Raw genomic sequence first — 19745 nt, 5'->3', positions numbered from 1 at the left:
TCGTTCGTGGAGTCGTGTACTAGGTAGTTAGGGGGAAGTGGTAGAGGCTTTCGGGCGACTGCAGAACCCAGGTGTGCTCGCGAACCACGGAAACCAGAAGCGAACGACGCGGTGCTCTCGACCCAGCAGGGCTAACACACGGCCAGCGAACCGTGCGCGCGAGCGGGAAGGAAACACGCGACGTGGCCACGAGAGTCCTAGGGCGCGAGCGAGGAGAACGAGAGAGCGTGAACGAGAAGAAGTTAGTCAGTACCGCGCAAATCCAAGAACGAGAGTCGCGTCCTTGGTCCTTGGTCTCCTGTCCCCAAACCCACCCGGCGCAAGCGCCAACGACACTATATACTGTACTAGATGGCGGTCGAGATGTAACGGCTAGAGCTCACGAGGTCGCGTCATAATACACACGTGTACAAGCGCGGTAGTAGGTCCACGTGTGCGCGTGTCGAAAGCGAGCAAGGCTGATGCAAATGGGCTTGGTACTGTACGTCGGGGTACTTGAGTTATCTAGATACACGTGTACACGAGTAGCGCGAAAAGGGTACTACAGTGGCACGGGTTTATACCACACTTAGTCCCGCCTAGCCCAAATGCTTCCACTCCAGAGGTTGTAGCATCTCCTCTTTCTGCGCCTGAGTCGAACACTTTGGACGCAACGCCCCGTTCAAACTGTTTCGCAGATGCGCGCACAGGTCGTCGGCCGAAGTTCACTCCGGACGACGACCTAGTGTTAGTACGAGAAGTTCCTGCGGCAAGAGCCCACGTTGCACCTAACGGCGCCACTGAGGAGCGCTTCGAGACCGCTGCAAAGAAAGCAAATGCTACCCGACGCTTAACCTGTACTGTGACTTGGAAAAGCGTCCAGGATAGGTACAAGCGCATTCAAGCTCGATTCGATGAGCATGACAAGATAGACGGGTTGATGAGCGGGGTTGGCGGCGACTTAGGCGAAATGGAGGAGCTTTTAAGCTCCATGAAGGAGGAACGTCAGGACCTGCTTAACAGCAAAACTGCTTCGCGCAAAGCAGCCCAGGAAAGAGAAGCAGAGAAAGAACGTCTTGGTGGGATTGTGCGCGCAAAGGCTATGCGCCGTGAAAAGCCTGCGAGCTCCTCCGATGCCGAATTAGAAGGCATCGAGGGCGACAGCTCGGACCCACGTGCTACACCGAAGAAGCGCTCGTCCAAGCGCAAGCGCAGCGAGGGGACACCTGACCCTTTCGATGACGATATCGCAGGATTTACGGCGGCGCTGCAGAAAAGCAACGAGGATCGTATAGCATTTGAAGAACGCCGCTTGGCCAGCGACGTAGAACGGCGCGAGAAGGATAGGGAGGAGCGGCGCAAAGAACGGGAAGAAGCTAACAAGCTCGAGCTTGAAAAATTTAAGCTGATGATGGAAGCCTTCAGGCAGCGCTAGACAGTACTCTGAGCGCCTCTCAATCGCTGGCCGCGGCACGCCTCCACAACCCTTTTCTTTAAATCAACAGCCTGACGTCGCCAAAACTCCCAATTTCTTCGCCCGAGCCTGCCGACCAAATACACACGTCCGCCCCCAGACCCTTCTAACCCTTCCCCGTGCTCCGCGCCTTCGTCGTTCCACTATCTTTTCCTTCTTACCATGTTACGGCCGCCTGCGAACTGATCGACGTCGTACCCCCGGCCTGATCATCGCCCCGCCGGGTTTTACAGTGACCGGTACCTCGTCACTCTGGCTGTCCACTTTAGCCGCCGTTGAGACCCCCATTGGCTTTCACAGCGACCACGACCTCGTCGCACAGGCGGGTATCCTATCGCCGGCATCGTCGGTCACGTCGGTTTTTTTAAGCGACTCCCACCTGGTTTCCGCAATCTCCGGTCGGGCTCTGTCTCATAGCTCCCTACTCCCGCCAACCCAAGAACTCTTCGAGCGACGGGGGTTTGCACTTAAAATAAATTGACGTTTCATTCCTGTACAAGCAATTCCTTATGTTGCTCAAAAGCACCCCCGAAAAGTATAGAGAGGCCACGGGTGCCTGCTGGACACGTAGCTTTCTCTTGAAGTCCATCAACGTCCAAAACAGTTTGATTTCTTTAAACATCCATTCAACCGTAACTCTGCTGGTGGCCATGGAAGTATTAAAAGCTCGCGCATCTGCACTTAAGTGTGCACCTTGGAATGGTACTTCCATATACTCCCTCCAATTGTACCCACTATCGCCATATATGCAGTACTGTACGCCATCAACAAATAAACATTCTTCAAGCTGCGTGTCGAGATCCGACCGTGAATGGAGTGTCCAATCATGACGACGTCCCTCTAGAGGGCCATAGCAGTGCAGAAACATGCCATCGGGGGTTGTCACTGGTTGAAATTTTAGAGCATGAGCACACTTATGCCCGTATTACGCCACATTTTGGAGACCGTTATCGGTCGGTCTTGCGATCTTAAGTACTGTTCCATCTATAAATCCAATACAATTGGGCAGCCATCCAGGCTTTTCCGCGACAGAGGTAGCAAAAAACTGTGCTTTTTGATGTATATAACTTGATGAAAGATTACTTGTTAAAAGAGACAACCTTGCCGAAAGAAACGCCTCTACGCCCTCCCAAAATAATTCGCACAACTGGGAAGCGTGCTTTCTAAACTGCAATTCCACATCGCGCCAGTGCCAAGGGCTTGCCATACGACGTAATACCACGCACGTGACAAGAATGAGAGAAGCGTAGTAACAAATCCTTTTTGTGTGCGTTTTTGTCGTAGGCCATGCTAACGCTCTCACTACACGGCTGATGTCTTGCTTCGCGAAGCGAAAATTAAAAATGCAGTCTGTGTCTGTGAATGAATTGAAGTTAAAGGTGTAGTTGGAAAGGAATATAGTTCGCGTTCGTCGCAAATGAGTGCTGTAGTCCAATCTAGCACCCAAGTATGCTGCAAGAGATAGACGGAGACGCTCCAAAGGCACGTTTGCCAGCTGCGATCTCCTCAAAAGAAGCGTTAGCGTAATTTGTCTCCATCTAGATACTCTTTGTCTGCTGGCGACTTTGGTGTGTCGCCGTTGTGATCCGCGCCTCTTGGTCATGTCTGATTGTGCTCAGGTCGATGGTGCGGTTGGTCGACTCTCGTGTGCGTGTGGAGACAAAAATGTAATACTCCCACATTATAGTATTGCAGGCGTAGCGTAAATCATTTTCTGAACCAAAACGTTGCAGAATTCTGCAATGTATCATACTTTTTCTTTACAGTACATTTGCAGAATAGTTGCCCAATTTTATCAAGCGTAATACACCATTTGTGTTAGCAGTGTGCTTTGTCCCCAAATACAGTGGTGGCAAAAACTATAGGACAGTAGGCATTTTCCGGTCGCAGGACCTGGATTTTTAAGTACACACCAAGAACATTGCTGTACGGCGAGCACTGAGCACGGGGAGCCCAAACGTTTAAACAGAATTGCAAGAAAACAAGCGGTTGTGAAGATATTGGCTCAAACGTGGAAAACACCCGGCAAAAACTATAGGTACAAATCAATGCATAACCATTCATGGCGGGAACCAGAAACGCTGTTCCCGCGAAACTTTGGCAAATGGTAGCATGAACAAGATAGAAAGGCGTGATGGACACAAAGTTCATAAGAAAAAAGTTCCCTCCTGCACAAAATGCCTGGAAATCTCGCCTCTCCACGTTCGAAAAGGGCCAGATAGTGGCCTATGAGGCCAACTGTTGGCCTGTTTCGCATATTGCAGAGGAGTTAGGGAGGTCTCGAAACGTTGTCAGCACGTTGCTACCGGACCAGGCCGGCTACAATCGAATAAATGGTGGTGGAAGGCCGTGTAAGCTGTCGGAGGCCGACAAAAAAAGGATTAACAGGGAGCTGCGAAGGGTATTCTCAGCTCCACCGGCATTGTCAAAGCCCTGTAATTGACAGTGAAGCCTCGTCGCGTCCGTCAACTACTGCAAGACAACGTTCATTTACGGTATAAACGGGTGGCAAGGACACCAGAAATGCATGAACGACATGAAAAATGTAGGGTCGCCTGGGCAATGGAACGAATGACTCGGTCATCTGAAAGGTGGGGCACTGTGGTGTGGTCGGACAAGAAAAAGTTCAATCTGGACGGTCCAGATAGGCTTGCATACAAGTGGCATGATCTGAGGAAAGAGAAGTAATGGTTTTCCAAAAGGCACAGCGGCGGTCAGAGTGTCATGGTGTGGGCGTGTTTTGCCGGTCAGATGAGGTCCGAGCTTGCGTTTTTGGTTGGCTCACAGGACGGACAGAAGTACGTGCAAACTTTGCAAGAATACTTCGTTCCCTTTTCAGAAGATCTACCAGTTACATAGACTTTTATGCAATACAGAGCACCCTGTCATCGTTCTAGGCTGGCCAAAGATTGGCTTTATGACAACTTTGTTTCGCTCCTGGATTGGCCTGCATATTCGCCCGACCTCAACCCGATTGAGAACCTAAGGGGTATACTCGTTAGACGGGTGTACGAGAACCAGAGGCAATTTGGCGATGTCCAATCCCTAACGGCGTGCATCCTGGAGGCCTGGAATGGAATTACGACTGACACACTACAGCGTTTGACGCAATCGATGCGCAAGCGGTGTGTGGATGTAGTCCTCGCCAAAGGGAAGAAGATAGACTATTGAGTTCACGTGTGTGAGCACTTTTGTTCCTTCAACGCCTCATTGCATTGAAGTGTACCTATAGTTTTTGCCGGGTGTTTTCCACGTTTGAGTCAGTATCTTCACAACCGCTTGTTTTCTTGCAATTCTGTTTAAAAATTAGGGCTCCCCGTGCTCAGTGCTCGCCGTACAGCAATGCTCTTGGTGTGTACTTAAAAATCCAGGTCCTGCGACCGGAAAATGCCTACTGTCCTATAGTTTTTGCCACCACTGTACAGTATATGTATTTGAGCCTCCTTTATATAGTGCCATCCGCCCAATAGTGCCATAGCTAGAGGTATGTCACGCTATAGCACTATATCGTAGGAGGCACTGTAATCATTACCAGCCCGCCCACCCCGCCCTCCCACTGGCTGCCCCAAATTTCCTGCCGGCAGCATTCCGCTTCATCCGATGCTTCCTCACCCTGCACCCGGTACGCAACCCCAACATCTTCTCTAAACCACCACAACATGCGGGCGCAACCCTTCCACCTCTCCTGCCCGTACACGTCTCTCCCAATCTGCCGATGTCGCTTGCACGTAGCGGCGGTCACGCCTCGGATACGCAAGCCGAAGCGTCGTGAGCAGCTGTCTCCGTACCGCGCGCGTCTCCTCGCCTTGGGGCAGCATCTCTCCGCCTCCCCAGGAGACGACGCCGCGCCCTCTCCCTCCCTCGTTCACGCGCTTCACCACCGCGCCTCACACGGCAGCTTGCCGCGCACTCTGCTCCCGCCGCGACCGGTGGCGGACGCCACGGCGGCCGCCATGGCGGCCGCTGACGCCGACCGCGACGCGCGGTACGTCGAGGCGTCTGACAAGCTGGCTAAGCTCGCCGAGAAGGCAGAGCGTGCGAAGGAGGAGCTCAAGCGCCTCGAAGACGAGCGCGAGGAACAGGATAACCAGATCATGGACGAGGGCTTTGTGGAAAACGACGGCGATGAGAGCGAGTCACCAGACGATCAGTTCGAGAGAAGGCGCGCCGCGGCCAAGAGACGGAACCGCGCCCGCGCGAAGGGACGGCGCTAGGAGCGTGCGTCACAGAGGTGAGAGGCAAGGAATCAAAAGTCAAGCTCAGACATTTTCGAGGTGTTCAGTTCGAATCGCACGTTCGGCAGCCCAGCGAATGCAGTCATCTGGCGGAAGTGCCTGCGCAGCTGGTCCTTGTGCATGTCCATGTCGACGGTCTTGTCATTGCCTTGCGAGGCGAGGTGGACGCCTTCCGCGGTAGCGAGCAGCCTGCGGGCGGAGGTTTCTGCCTTGGCGGGGACGCGGTCTGCAAAGGCGTCACGCAAGGAAAGCAGGGCCGTTGCTGCGCCGCGGTAGAATTCGAGTTCGGAGGTCAGAGCGACGCCGGCGCGCCAGCCCATCGAATGCCCGGAGGATGTGCCGAGTGACGCGCCCGAGGAGAAGGCGGAGGTCGCGCCTTCCGAGTGGAACGCGGACTCGAGGTTGATAACGGGGTCGAGCTCGTCGGGAAGGGGGGCGCGTAGCGTAGAGACGGCCGCGGGTGGGTGACGGGGAGGGCGAGTGCTGGAAGGCATGGCTGGGGACGGTTGAAAGAGAGGTGACGGTGGGGGCTGGCTCTCCTGCGGGCAGGCAGGAGGACACGTTTGGAAAATAGACATGTACCGAGTGATCAAAAATCGAGGTTTTCCAGACAATCTTTTTAGACTTTTTAGGGCGACGATCCGTGCGGCACGACTGCGCCTGCCCCTCACTGCATCCTCGCTTCCCCTCGCCTTTCCTCCCCACCAGCCCCCTCCCTTCAGCTACCAGCCACAAGCACCATGACGACCAGCGAGCTCAAAGTCGCCGAGAAGTGGGACACGGCCTTGGAGAAGGGCATCAAGCGCACAGCGTACGGCGCCATTGCGGGCGGCGTAGTCGCCGCCCTACTTTTCCGTAAGTGGAGCGATCCTCGATCCGCGCATGCGCCACACGCAGCTCTCCGAAACGACGCGCTAACATTCCACACGCGGTCCTTACCTTGCACCACAATCGCTACCGCAGGCGGCGTGGGCATCCGCTCGGCCATCCTCGGCCTGGGCTCGGGCATCGGCGTCGGCATCACGTACGCCGAGGCCAAGCGCGACTTCGAGGATCTCGCGCCGCAAGAGGCGCCGGCCGAGGGCAAGATCTAGTAGTGAGGCGAGGCGAACACGTGTTCTGGCGGACGGGTGGAGCATCTGGTCGGCCCTGGTTGCGATGGATCCGCACTGGGTGTCGGGATGGATTGCGGAAACAGCGTTTGTGCATACGCTTCGTCGATCGGGAAGGGTAATTTGCGAGAGATGGGCGTAATGCCGTCGTAAATTTATGTTTTTGGGAGAGACGTGGCGACGTTTTTGGAGCTCGACGCGGTGTGTGTTACAAGGCAGACGTCCTACACGTAGTATCGCAGGCGCGGGTTATGAGGTTGGTGATGGTGGAGTAGTTGTTTATTGCAGCGAAATCCGGGCTATCCAGATGCTGGGCATTGGCCACGCGGGGGGCCGAGGGGCGGACAAAACATGAGTAATGAGACAGGATGTTAAAAGTGGCGGTCACAAGAAACAGGCAAGTAGCAACGAAAGCAGCGTCGACGGCCCTATAGCTTGGGCCGGAAGGAATCGATGACGCCTCTGAGCAGCTTTTCCCTCCTCCCCCAGCGCTTTTCCGAGCAGCTAGCATTAACGGAGTAGAGCTTCTGCTTATTGACACTTAGCAGGGTGAGCTGATGGCTAGCGCCCTTCTTAATCTCGAAGACGTACGCCGGGACGCCCTCGATATCCTTCGCATCGGCGTGCAGCAACTGTCCCCCTCGCTTGCTCGCGAGCTTCTTCCCCAGGGCGTCTGCGGCGCCGATGTCAGCCAGGGTCTTCCCCTTGGGGAGCGGCGACGTGAGGACGGTGATGAACTCGAGCGGCTGGATGATGTCCTGCCACTTGATGTCGTACGAGTCCTGCATGCCCTCGAACTCGTTCCACTCGCGCGGGCGCAGGATGGTAAAGCCCTTGGGCAGGTCCTTGTACGGCATGACCAGGGGGGCGATGTTGTCTGCGCGCGCGGGCAGCGCGGCAGAGAGTGGCAGCGCGGCTAGGAGGGAGGCGAAGGCGCGGCGCGACAGCTGTGGAGAGGCGTGCATCGTGGGCGGCTGGCGCGCGGTTGGCGGGGGGCAGGGGCGGTGGCGGCGGGAGAGGGCCGCGGCGTGCGAAGGAAAGACGAAGCAGAGGTGGGGAGACATGGCTGAGGTGGGTAGGGGGGGAGGCGACCAGGGGAAGGGTGAGAGGAGCGGGGAGTACGGTAGTTAGGTCGGAGTGGTTAGGTCGGGAGCGATAGGAGGGCGGGATGGCCGTTGGAGATGGGGATGGGGATGGGGATGGGGATGGGGATGAGGAGGAGGAGGAGGACGATCTCGGAGGCAAGGATCACTGCGACCACAAGCGCGGCAATCTGCGAAATGTGGGAGGCCCTCCGCGGGTGCTGATTGGTTCGTACACAGCCATTGCTTCCATGCCAAGTGGCATACCATCCAATAGAGACGACACACTTGTACGGATTTGAATGGGTGATCATGTAGTTGCTGAGGCGGTCGTCGTCGAGTCCGTGGGCAGCCGTCGTCACCTTGTCCCGCCAAGCCCCAAAGCTTAAATCTCGCCTCCCTTCTCCGCCCGTCGCTGCTCAGCATCTGCTGCCTCCCTTCGTCTCACAACAACCCCCCCAACCCCCCTCCCCTCACCCTCCCCCTACCTTCCCCCCGCCCTCCACCCTTCGGAGCGCGTCTCACCCTCGCCTCATGAATTCCTTCGCCTTGCTTCAGGACGACGTCGAGGACGCCACGGACCTCGCCGTCCCGTCCAAGGGCACCCCCGCCGAAACGCCCGCCGAAGCCGTCCAGGACGCCCGCGCCACCGCGGACGACACCGCCGCCCCGTCTACCGACGCAGATGCCGCGACCTCCGCAAACCCCGCAGATCCCGAAGGCAAGCCCCGTCCGACCCCGAAGGAGAAGGATCTGACTCTAGAGGAGTACCTCGCACAGAAGGCGCAGAAGTCTTCCTCGCTCACGTCGCTCAGCAAAGGCGCCCGCAAGCCCAACGATGGCGTCAGCTCCGGCTTCGAGAACATGTCTCTGCTGAACAAGGACGACCCCGCCCATGGCCCGGCGAAGGACTCGCTCATGGGCTCCGTGCCCGTCAAGGAGCAGCACGAGAACAAGGCCTTGAAGGACTCTACCCATGCCGCCGTCGCGAAGAACGCAGAGATCCAGAGCTTCTTCAAGAGAGATCCCGCCTCGGACCGCCGCCAATACTCGGGACCGCGTCGCGGCGGCGATTTCAGGAGGGGCGGCTATGACTCCAGAAGAGGGGACCGTGAAGGTGCGCAGCATGATCCCGATTCGCGGCAGAGAGCCGACGGTGACCGTTCATACAGGAACGATACCCATGCGCCTCGATATGAAGGACGTGGGGGCCGAGGAGATTCTCGGGGAGGAAGGTTTGAGGGAAGAGGCGGTAGGTCCGAGGGTCGTGGTGGCAGGTACGAGCGTGGCATGGATAGGGATGGCAGGCGTGATAACAGGGGGACTTATGGAAGAGGTCGTGGGCAGGATGGGCCCGGGCCCAACGGCCACAGGTCGTATGGCAATGGCCCCAAGGTGCCGATGGCACCTAACGTCGACGATACGGCCGCCTTTCCCAGCCTCTAGCTTGGGTCAGTTCGCTTTCGGTTGAGGGGCGGTGCCGGTGCGTGAAGACAACTGCGCTTAGTTGGGTTTCGCGCACCTGTATTCAGGAGGGTGAGTGTGTTGCGTGGTCGAGAGCACGATGTGCGTGTGTGTTTGTGTGTGCGTTTGGGGTCTTGGACTTGTCAGGGAAGGTCATCAGGGATAGTTTGACGGTATCGAGCTTCGAAGTGCAAATGTTGCAGGGAGACATAACGTTTGCAGTGCAAAGCGCTGTCAGGCACTTTCGTTTCTTGACAGGTTTGCTTGGTGTTTGTGTGGAGGTGTTGAGGGAGGCACTGTTGTGAGGGCGTCATTGCGAGCGATTCATAAAGTCTTTGTTCGACAGTTGAGTGTTTGATCACTACAGACCGATCGTGCCGTGATGGGGTGTTGAATACTTGCCTTGTGCTTGCGTAATTCGTGCGTGCAATACCGGTCAATGGATCAGCCGAAATCACTGCTGTTGTGCTCGCCTTTAGATTTCAGTGAAGAGAACTTGTAGGACTTGCATTTGAGACCTTGTCTGTTTCAGAGAAGACTATCGCCATTTCTGGTGAGGGCTTCCCCTCTTCACCTGTTGCCGGGCCGCCACCTCGGCAGCCCAGTACGACTTCGTCACACCTTTCGGAGGACCGTCCGATTGTCCTGGACGGATTGAGATCCGCGGTTCTCATGGCAGACCCTAAATTCTGAATAAAGCATAAATGACAGTTGTCTCCTTGTGCATTTTCGGCGCGGCCCGTATGTCGGCATCATCTTCATGCTACCGTACCAATACTGTACGTCAAGGGACTCGATGTTTCTAAGGATTTTGAGGCGCCACCCTCCAGAGCAGTTTCCACACTGTCACGTCCAGGATTCCACAGAGGCCCTCTAATTTGAAACGCGCAGTTGTTGGCTCGTTTAAAACATGGATTTCTCGCCAGTCGCTGCGGCAGCTGCAACCAAAATTGGAACCACATGGTCTCAATTTCACGTGTTCACTGACAAGGACTCAAAAGTGTCACTGCCGACCTCTATCGACCCGCTTAATGCTGAAACATGCAAGTGAGTTGGACTGCCGCTCCACGTTTCAACTTTCGCACAAGCATGACCCCTTTGCGCTAAGACTCTAAAAAAATTGACATGCCCGTGTTCCACTCTGCCTTCCTGCGCATCCATGCTAAGGTCGTTCTCGAAATTGTTCACGTCTGCTGAGTATGCCGTTCGTGCAGGCATTGCTCTGAGCGGCGCATCTTACGCTGTGCACCAGTACGAGACAACTCGTGGCGTTGATCTTGTGTATGGGCGTACTGGTGATGCAGTTTCCGGATCGGGCGCATGCGTGGCAAGAGTGCAACAAGCGAATGGGGATTGCATTTACGCTGCAGTTTCGTATGACTTTCCGTCACTCTCCGCCAACGCAGTGCCAGAACTCGTGGAATTGGCTCATTTGCATTTGAACGCCACAAACGCTACCGTGTCTGCTTCTGCAGACATTGGCAGTGCATGAGAGATATATTGTTTGTCTTTAGTGAGAGTCCTTCTGCCGGAGCACGAAATGAACTCGATGATAATTTAAAGTTAATTGTGCCGACTGGGTGCAGGGAGATTGTGGCGTCGCTCTACTCGGCTTTCTCGTCAAAAACAGTCAATAGTGACGACTGCATGCGAAACGATCACCGGTTGAGACGCAGTGCTTTCCCTGACCCTGTTAAGAGGTACACACACATGGCGTGTTGTGAAATAAAAATACGACAAACCTCAGTCCCCTTGACTATCACCTTTCCCAGCAATAACCCAGTTCCATCGAATTCATGAACTTGTCCATTCGCCCCTCCCACGACCAGAGTGCGAGCAACGGGAGCCTGCGTGATGCAAGCTGTCACCCCTGTCGATAAGAACACCTCCGTAGATGCCATATTTGTTTCATCCAGTGACCAGACACGTAGGCAATTGTCCTCAGGGTGAACAGAAGCTAGAGCTGGCATCTTCGTCAAACCCTGATAAAGCCACGTGAGATTTCGTACTCTCGTCCTTGGTGCATCCCCGCGGGCTTTTTGAGACCTTCCAGGACACTCCACCCTCCAAATAGGCTCTGGGAAGTCTTCCTCCATGCCCGAAGCAGGAATGCTCCAGGCCACCAGGTCTCCTTCGAAAGATGCTGCTGCAATCAGTAACTGTGGCATGGCATCGACTGTGCTTGTCGGTCGTTTAACAGGAGCGATGCATACGTTGATATCTTCCACAGAACTCTCAGCGTCTAATTCTTGAACTATTTTGAGCGAAGCCAAACTCTGGTTTTGCATGTCAAAATGCCACACTTTGACACTGGCGTCCTTGGAGCTGGAGATTATGACTTGCAAGTCTTGCACGCACTCCAATGCAGTCACTTCTGCATCATGTGCCGCCCTTTGAAGGTCTTCGGTTCGCCCTGTGTTGACGTAGTACACTCTGATATCTCCAGACTGTGTTCCGTAAACAACGTTTTTTGGAGATAGATACACAACGCTGGAAACATCTCCTAAGTACTTTGAACGAATAGTGCTGGATTCACTATAGATCTTAAGGTGACCATCGAGCCAAACAGTACAAAGCCAAGGATCATCATTGACTTGCTGCAATGAATCTGTTCTCCCCACAGGATGACTTTCAACAATGCAAATATCAAGAATCGCATTCGAACAGTTACGGTCCTCAGGTGCTTGTATGACATTTGCGATACAAGATGAATGAAGCTCTGGAGGATCACATTCATCCTTCGGTTCATAAGAAAGCAGGACATGCTCCCCTGTACCAGATAACACTGAATTGCGGCGTCGAGAGTGTGGGCCCCATGAGGTGCCAGTTTGTAGATGCCGGTCATCATCGGCAGCAGTCTTGATACATTTCCTCCGAGAATGACTGTCTGTCCTATAATCAGTTACAGTACTGCAGATCTCATTTTGTTTATCGATCTCTTTCTCTGTTTCAATGTCAAGCTGTGGCTGTTCAGACCAATTGATATCTGTTGAATCACCCATTTGGTCTGTAGTTTCATGAAAATAACCGTACCGCGGTGGATGTGGATACTCGAACAAGCGTCGAGGTGTTCTCCCAAATTCTAGGTAAACTGTTTCCAATTGCGCGATCTCTTCCCCCGTCATCTTCGATATGTCTTCAGTATTCATTGAGTTTGGAATGGCGGCATCTGTGTAAAACACGTTCTTCGCATCAGCGCTCCCACTCTTCACTCCAAAAATGATATCAATCCACGTATGAAGCCTCTCAGAAACAAAGGGAGATTCAAGAGCGTCTCGGTTTCGTCTCACAAAGCGCTCTGAGCTTCCGCCTGCCCATGGCGGAAGCTCCACGTCAGTTACTTTTTTACCATCCTGACGTACACCAAGATCGAGGCTTTGAATGTTGTCAAGAAACTGACCTGGGGTCGACGGGCTTGTTAAAACTCCTGATGCGGCGCCATCTGTTATGCCAATGGCGAAAAACTCCGGAATGAGTTCCTTCACATCTCCTTGATTTGATAACACCCCCCGCCATGTACTCGAAATGCTGTTAAAGAGCCTATCCGGGTTATCAAAGCGTCCGTTCTGGAGTCGAAGCATAGCAGCCGGTGCAGCACGAACCAGGTAGTTAATTGTGTACGCTGGAGTAGAATAGTGAGTTCCGTAGAAGAAACGAGGTGGTGGCATGGCATCAAACCTTTCTGAAAACACAGCCAACCTCCTCGGGTCCAAAGCCCCTATCGGCAAGGAGAGATCTCTAAAAGTTGATGGCAAGTTCAAATCAAGCTCGTCAGATTCGTAGTCGGTAATTACCCATGGAAACACCGGATATTGAGAGAGATCATTGAAGCTTCGGCCGGCCGCCAAGTTCAGATACATCAAGTAGCTGAAGTTTGACATCTCTCCCGCTCTCCACTTGCTCAAGGCAACCTCTAATTCTCTTCTGTCATATAGCTCTACACCTTCTTTCACCAAACCAAGTAATACCTCAACGGCTTTCTCGCGTACAGCAGAGCTTGGAAAGGAAACCATGAAGGTGGCTATTCGATGTGCATCATCCTCCTCAGAGGTTTCAATGTAACCAAGCTCCAGTGCCGCATTCTGACAGCCATGTCGCATTCGCCGAATGGAGCGTATCTTTCGGATTGGTATTCGCTTGACGGCCTCCGATGACTCTCCGTGTATTGGCATAAAGTAGACATTCGTGGGGTATATTCGAAACCTACCCGGTCCTCTGGCTATGGCATATACGGCAGAAGCAGAGGAATCTAACAATTCGTGCTCCAACTCATCATGTTCCAGAAGGGTTATATCAAATGCGACCTTCGACTCCCGCTCTGCCACTAGATCTCGCAATCGTTCTTCGCGCTTGCGTCGTGATGGCAAGGAATTGATCTGCAATAAGACCTGTATTTCATCGAGCAAATGCTGTTCTGAGGTGTACGAAGGCGTAAAACTATGCACGCCGTTGACATGGACGTCAATGTATGCATGATCGTTGCCGTGTTCCCGCTGCAACTGACCGCTTTTCGCGAAAACCAAGACTGACGTCTCCTGGTCTTCTGCATTTGGATGCGAAACTTCTGAGACCCTGTTGTGGTCGCCTCCGGATGACTGCTCACCATCTCTAGAAAGACAGGCTCTATCAACACACGAGATCGATATTCGGAAAACAGGATCACGCCAGTCATCACTGTCAAAGAAGATATTCTTCGTGCCAATTTTCACGCGTCCAGAAATGGTGCCATTCTCCGACTTTGCGAGAAATCTGTGTAAGTGCCTATTAACATTTTGACTGTCACATGTTGATGCGTTGTCTGCGATTAGACGGTATTGCACAGCTAGGTCTGACAAAAGAACCTCACCGTCTTCCAGGAGAAGCAATGAAAAGCGGCCTGAATTACGCCCCCATGTTGCCGTTGCCGCCATGTAAAGACTTTTTCAAAGACAACGCATGCCGTCCAGTCAGAGACCAACTGGGACCCGCGAGAATCTGACACAACAGTCAGCAGTTGCAAGACAAAGAAGCTCCCACGTTGCCACACGGTCAGAAATGTGGAGGAAATACGTCAAAGGGACATGTGACCAGGCATACATCTCCCTCCTGAAAGAACGCCGAGTCTTGTGTAGTGCTAACGCGAGAATCCACGCGGCGAGGGTGGAAGCCATCTCGGCTTCCAAACGGAACTGATCCCGTACAGTATTCCAGCGTACTGTATGAACAAGTGCGATGGCGTGTTTGCTGCGGAAAACAGAAAATCCCAATAAAAAAAGGAAAATTTAACGGGACAGGATGCACCCATCGGAATACGCTTGAAGTGCAAGACGACAATCCATTTAATTCCTAAAGACGAACAACTAGCACTTCTGCCTAATGAGAGCGATGACGTACTGACAAAGAGAATGAAGCTCAGGTGCTCGAATTGCAGTTTACCATGAAAACAAGAAGTCGGAAGATGGAACATTGAATGCGCACACAAGTTGACCTCAGCCAGACTGTGAAAGGCACCCAAAGAGCTGAATAAACGCAAGTCGTTATCCCTTTGTGTTGTTGACTTGGCGTGCACAACCTTAGGGTGACCCCACCGCGCCTTGCCCAAAATCGCAAAAAGCAGACAGTTGTCCTCCGGTAATTGGATCTACTATCTTTTAATCAAGCCGCGCTTTGGGGGAGGTGGTGATTCAGAGATGAACCCCACCGCGCCTGTAACACGATACATCTATTCATATTCAGGGTCACCCCAATTAGGCTACAAGTATGTCGTAGAAATACATTTGGCGCAAAGAAGCAAGCTACTGCACGCGTCTGTTCCACAATTGGCGGCAACTTTTGCTCGTCACTTGCCCGCTCTCCATAATATGTAGGCTCCTGTTTGGGAATTATCAACTCGGCAAGTACGCCACGCTTTCAATTCGCGGCGTTCTCAGACACTGCGCTCTAAGCAACGCACAGGGCAAGATTCTCCTCGTCTGACCACCCCAGTCCCTTACCCTTTTTCCTCACTCTTACTGCCGAGTCATCAGTCCTAGTAACCACCTCAGCCATTGCCTGCACTTCTCAGAAGACGAGAAGGAGGGAGAAGATGGGAAATGTCCACGAGCGAAGGCTGCCCAACACTCCTTTTTGCGTCCCACACTATTGATGGGACTTCAGTCAAAACAGCCCCAAAGCCATTTGGAAGAGCTTTGGTAGAGCTGTAAGCACATGAAATTCAGATGTTTTCTGTACCGTTACTATAGAACGAAGCTCGCCCAAACGGCGCTTTGGACAAAAATCTCGACCAAATAATTTTGGTTTGGAAAAGAATCCTTCCCAAATTCTAAACTTTAGGACAAATTGTGGCGCGGTGGGGTTCAAAATTTCTTCCATCGGTCCGAACTTTAGTCCATCGGTCCAAACTTTAGTGGTTGGAATTTTAGGACAGAAATTTAGTTGGCGGTGGGGTCACCCTAAGGGTGCCTCCTATTACATATGCAGAAGGCTGGATCTGTGAACTAGAGGCAAACGGCATACAGAAAATATAGGTAGTGTAATTTACATGTGCTCTAGTGCCCAGACGACAAGTGACCTCATATGAGGCTACTTTTCAACATATTTTTCTCGACTTGTGGTGCTCAACAAGAAGAAAAAATATAATCTCGCCACTGCAGTTGACTTCTGCGTTGTGGAAGAATGGAGTTTGGTGAGATGTGCACGTCTTTTCCAGCCATTTTTAGAATGCCTAAAAAAGAAGCCTTTTTGACCAACCTCAAAACGTTATGTGTTGATATCTTCGGAACCGAAACGCCTGTTCAATATATCAACCGCGTGTTGAAACTTGATTATATTCTTAGGTTTTCTGTGTATTCACAACTGCTATCTAAATGTCTTGCAAGATGTTATTGCAGAGGGCATGTACGTTAAAGAAATGGTGTCCGAACTGACTTTATAAAGTTTCGATTTAACGTGTGTATAAAAAGCTGGCGCTATAAGAGGCCAATCGTGACCTCTTATGAGGCCGCCAATCGTGACCTCTTATGAGGCATATAGCTTGTCGTCTAGACCAGTGTCTACCGGACCGATAACCCTCATATGAAGACAAAGATTATTTTATTTTTTCTAAACAACCCAAGGCGCGATTTCACTTCTGCTTTTTGAAACTAAAAGGCGATCACCACAGGTAAGTCATTAGCTTGTCGATTCTAGCGGAAACCAAGTCGTTGATGCATGTAAAAGTGTTCAAAAGAAAAAGTAGGCCCACAGCAAGCATTTTTCTTTAAGATAATTTTATACCAGCAGCATAGAAAGATTGAGTTGAGAGCTTTCTATTCCGTTCGAACTTTAGAAAAAAATGAGTCATTCTACCAAAGAAAAATAGAAACTGTGGCTATCAAAGTTGAAAAGAGAAGTCAAATTCGTAGATTTTTATGTTATGATAACGCTTGGTCGGATAAACACTACACTAGACACTAGGGAATGCGGAGGACTAGGAATGCGGAGGACTAGGAATGCGGAGGGAATACACATACTTCTTTACACTAGTGTTCGTAGTGGACGCAGTGAATCCGGCGTGCTGCCAACGAAAGTCACCTTTGAAGAATGGTCACGGCTAGCTAGCCCCCGTGCTACAACCTTCTCCGCCCCCCCTCCCCCCCCCCCCCGGATGGTGTCTTCGCGATACCGGTGTTGAAAAATCAGGGTCTTTGTGCGGCGCGCAGTACACGTGGAGCGCGGCACACAAGCACGTGTACACGTGGAGCATCCAGCGCACGCAATCCCGCGCGCCTACTTGGCTGTCTTGTATTGGCCCGCGCGCACCCGCGAGCTCGCCGCTCGCCCTAATAAATACGTACCGCTCCTCCCCCCACCTGGAGGAAGGGAGGCAGCGGGGGGACTTCTGTACCCTTCCTTTTTGCCAGCGCTCTTCCCCTGACAGCGACGCCCGTCGCTCTGCGCGATGCAGCCTACCACACTTTGAGTCAAGCTGAAATGATGGTTATCTTGGCGACGTAGAGGACGTATCAATTGCACACTCCCCTTTTGGAAAAAAACAGAATATTGAGGCAGTTCAAGAAGAAATGAGGGAGGAGGTCGTGGAAGCAATTTTTATTTATAGAGATACTGTTAATAATGTCTCAAGAATCAAGCAGTGTCATTGCCAATCAGTTTGCGCCACCCTACGAAGGATATCTCCTCCCTACACGCATCTTTACCATTCCATGAGGGTTTGATGACAGAGTTGGACTCCCCCTCCCCATCCCCTTTCTCTTGAATTCTACAAAGCGTTTCGGAAGATTGGATGGAGTGGTTTTATGTTAGCGAAAGTTTGAATGATGGGAGCGGAGAAAAAGGATTCTTTTTTTCTGGTTGCAGCAACTGCAGTACCTCTACCGGACTTGGGTGACTTGGGTGATGTGCAGATCGCTACACGTTTTACTGAGGCAAGATACAGGAAGACTGTGGCTCTCTGCGGCGATGGATAGTTTGCAGTCGGGATGTGGTTGACTTTTGTCAATTAGGATCTCAACTCAAAAGGATTGCATCCCAAGATACCACTGTTGGTTGGTTGGTTAGAGTTGCATTCTGCAGTCAGGTGAGTAAATTTAGTGGGGACAAGCCAATTTGCTAATTGTTCTACTTGCGGAGAATGATCTCCCCTGGAACAACAACGCCAAAGGGCATAAGCTACCAGTATAAGTAGAGCAAGTCGGATGACTCATAGCAAAAGAAAGAGGAAGGACAGAGTTTTACCGGTGGGGAAAAGACGACCCCACGAGCCTGTTGTGCTCTCACCTATTGCCTGTAGAATAAGCTGCCACCCCTTAACATATCACTTGAGGTCTATCACGGCACCTCACAAATGGGAGAATCCACAACAGTACCCTGTACAATGTACCCTTCCACGAAAGTATAATTTGGTAACATCTTTTTAAATTAACTTGAAAAACTACTTCCCCTTGCCCAAATGAGGTCAGACTGGTAGTGATGGATGCTCTGCGTTTGCTAATCAACCGGGAGGAGATACAGAATCTCTAGCCGTACTGGATCAGAGAATCCTCGAATTTTCCTTTATTGGTGCGGCAATACACAGATGTTTAGAAAAAGGTCTATTTTCCGTTGTGATTGGAAACGATGGTGACATATGAAAATCACCTACGGAGCCGTCCATCCCCTTCCTATTCACCCTCCATGCCATCCACCTTTTCCCCTGTCACGCCCCCGATTGTCTAATTCTGCATGCTGTTGCTGACAGCTTGCAGAATTAGGGTGACATCACCCCCCCAATCACAGAATCTCCCATTTGGTAATTTGACCGGCACCAGAAAGACCAAGTAACGCGGACGCGGCAACGTTGATGGGGAATGATGAGGAATTGACGCCGTTGGGGAGGGGCCTTCGTGCGCCTTTGGAACCGCAGTTGATCGTGCCCGCTTCTTGGTTGAGTTGACAGGCTTTGAGGCCTTGCCACTTTTCATGCTTCCCAGACTTTTTTGTGCCCTCAGCTTTTTCGCTTCTGCTTACTGTTCTTTCTGCAGTTCTCTTTGTTTTTTTTTTTGCCGGGCAGCCTTCTCCCCCGCCTTTGTTGCTGTAGCCGATCCTCCTCAATTTTTTCTGCTTCCTGCGCGCAATAAATCGCCATATGTCAGATAAATTGCCGGCGTCCCGAGCTGAATCATTTCTTTTCTGCCCATGTGACTCTTTTCTCTTGGTACTTGTGGCCTGGGAGCACTTGCATTCATAACAATCTTGTTAACGCTATCATGATTTTTAGGAGTATCTCTGCCCCTTTTATTGCAAGTGAAGCGGACTTTTCGTTGTTGACATTTTCCTTCAGCTTTTCGAAGACGAGGAGGCAACATTGCGGGGAACTGTAGACGTGGTGAATGCTCCAAGCCCCAGAGCGTTTCCCTGGAGTCCAGGGATGAGTGACTGTACCCATTGTCCGCACTGAGTTTACCTCAGCGGCATGCTTTCGTACAGTGGGAGCAACGAGAACTGAATCACTAAATTAGCCTTTTTTACCAAATAATACTTTTCTGGAGTGGTACAGCACAATAACTTTATGAACGGAGGCTCCTGTGCACACTGCCCGCCAGACTGCCCGCCAGACTGCCGCACTCGCTCGCTGTGCGCCACCCCGCTCGCTGTGCCCGACTACGGCACTGCGTCCCACAATAATCTCCCGAATCTCCGCCCTCCAACCTTTACACGATCGCAAAACTTTACGCGCCTTCCGCCAACGCGGGTCTTCCCCTCACCTCCTCCCACGAACGCATGCCCCGTCGAGCCCGGGCCGCTCCGGCCCGGGAGCCCCCGCCCGTATGCCATCCGCGTCGGCCGCCCAACTCGCGCCCATCGCGCGCCCTGCCTCGCGGATCGCCTCCTCCATGCCCTTGAGCGCGTCGGGGCGCCACTGCTTGACGCGCACCCACCTCCG

General features: G+C 52.4%; 4 protein-coding genes; 3 read left to right on the top strand and 1 right to left on the bottom strand.

Moving 5' to 3' along the window:
- The first annotated feature begins 6365 nt into the window (after positions 1–6365).
- Positions 6366–7194, top strand: CHC_T00001863001 (hypothetical protein). XM_005712791.1 is given in 4 exon segments: positions 6366–6428; positions 6429–6543; positions 6652–6782; positions 6783–7194. The coding sequence occupies 2 exon segments, from the start codon at positions 6429–6431 to the stop codon at positions 6780–6782; spliced, it is 246 nt and encodes an 81-aa protein (XP_005712848.1). The 5' UTR covers positions 6366–6428; the 3' UTR covers positions 6783–7194.
- A 1222-nt stretch (positions 7195–8416) lies between these two features.
- On the top strand, positions 8417–9710 carry CHC_T00001862001 (hypothetical protein). XM_005712790.1 is given in 2 exon segments: positions 8417–9328; positions 9329–9710. The coding sequence occupies 1 exon segment, from the start codon at positions 8417–8419 to the stop codon at positions 9326–9328; it is 912 nt and encodes a 303-aa protein (XP_005712847.1). The 3' UTR covers positions 9329–9710.
- A 795-nt stretch (positions 9711–10505) lies between these two features.
- Positions 10506–10838, top strand: CHC_T00001861001 (hypothetical protein). Its single transcript, XM_005712789.1, has one exon. The coding sequence runs from the start codon at positions 10506–10508 to the stop codon at positions 10836–10838; it is 333 nt and encodes a 110-aa protein (XP_005712846.1).
- Positions 10839–11004: 166 nt separating this feature from the next.
- On the bottom strand, positions 11005–14256 carry CHC_T00008588001 (WD40-repeat containing protein). The gene has a single exon (XM_005712788.1). The coding sequence runs from the start codon at positions 14254–14256 to the stop codon at positions 11005–11007; it is 3252 nt and encodes a 1083-aa protein (XP_005712845.1).
- Between the last annotated feature and the right edge of the window lie 5489 nt (positions 14257–19745).

Source organism: Chondrus crispus, genomic scaffold (assembly GCF_000350225.1).
Source record: "Chondrus crispus Stackhouse genomic scaffold, scaffold_117, whole genome shotgun sequence".
Lineage (NCBI taxonomy): Eukaryota > Rhodophyta > Florideophyceae > Gigartinales > Gigartinaceae > Chondrus > Chondrus crispus.
The sequence above is the reverse complement of the archived record's forward strand: the minus strand, read 5'-3'. Positions and strand labels throughout refer to the sequence as shown.

What these genes read in the sequence shown, in the direction of transcription:
- CHC_T00001861001 (XM_005712789.1), top strand. Translation starts at nt 10,506, where the DNA reads ATGCTAAGGTCGTTCTCGAAATTGTTCACGTCTGCTGAGTATGCCGTT.
- CHC_T00008588001 (XM_005712788.1), bottom strand. Translation starts at nt 14,256, where the DNA reads ATGGCGGCAACGGCAACATGGGGGCGTAATTCAGGCCGCTTTTCATTG.
- CHC_T00001863001 (XM_005712791.1), top strand. Translation starts at nt 6,429, where the DNA reads ATGACGACCAGCGAGCTCAAAGTCGCCGAGAAGTGGGACACGGCCTTG. An exon ending in AGTCGCCGCCCTACTTTTCC is followed by an intron (nt 6,544 to 6,651) that starts GTAAGTGGAGCG and finishes TCGCTACCGCAG; the next exon opens with GCGGCGTGGGCATCCGCTCG.
- CHC_T00001862001 (XM_005712790.1), top strand. Translation starts at nt 8,417, where the DNA reads ATGAATTCCTTCGCCTTGCTTCAGGACGACGTCGAGGACGCCACGGAC.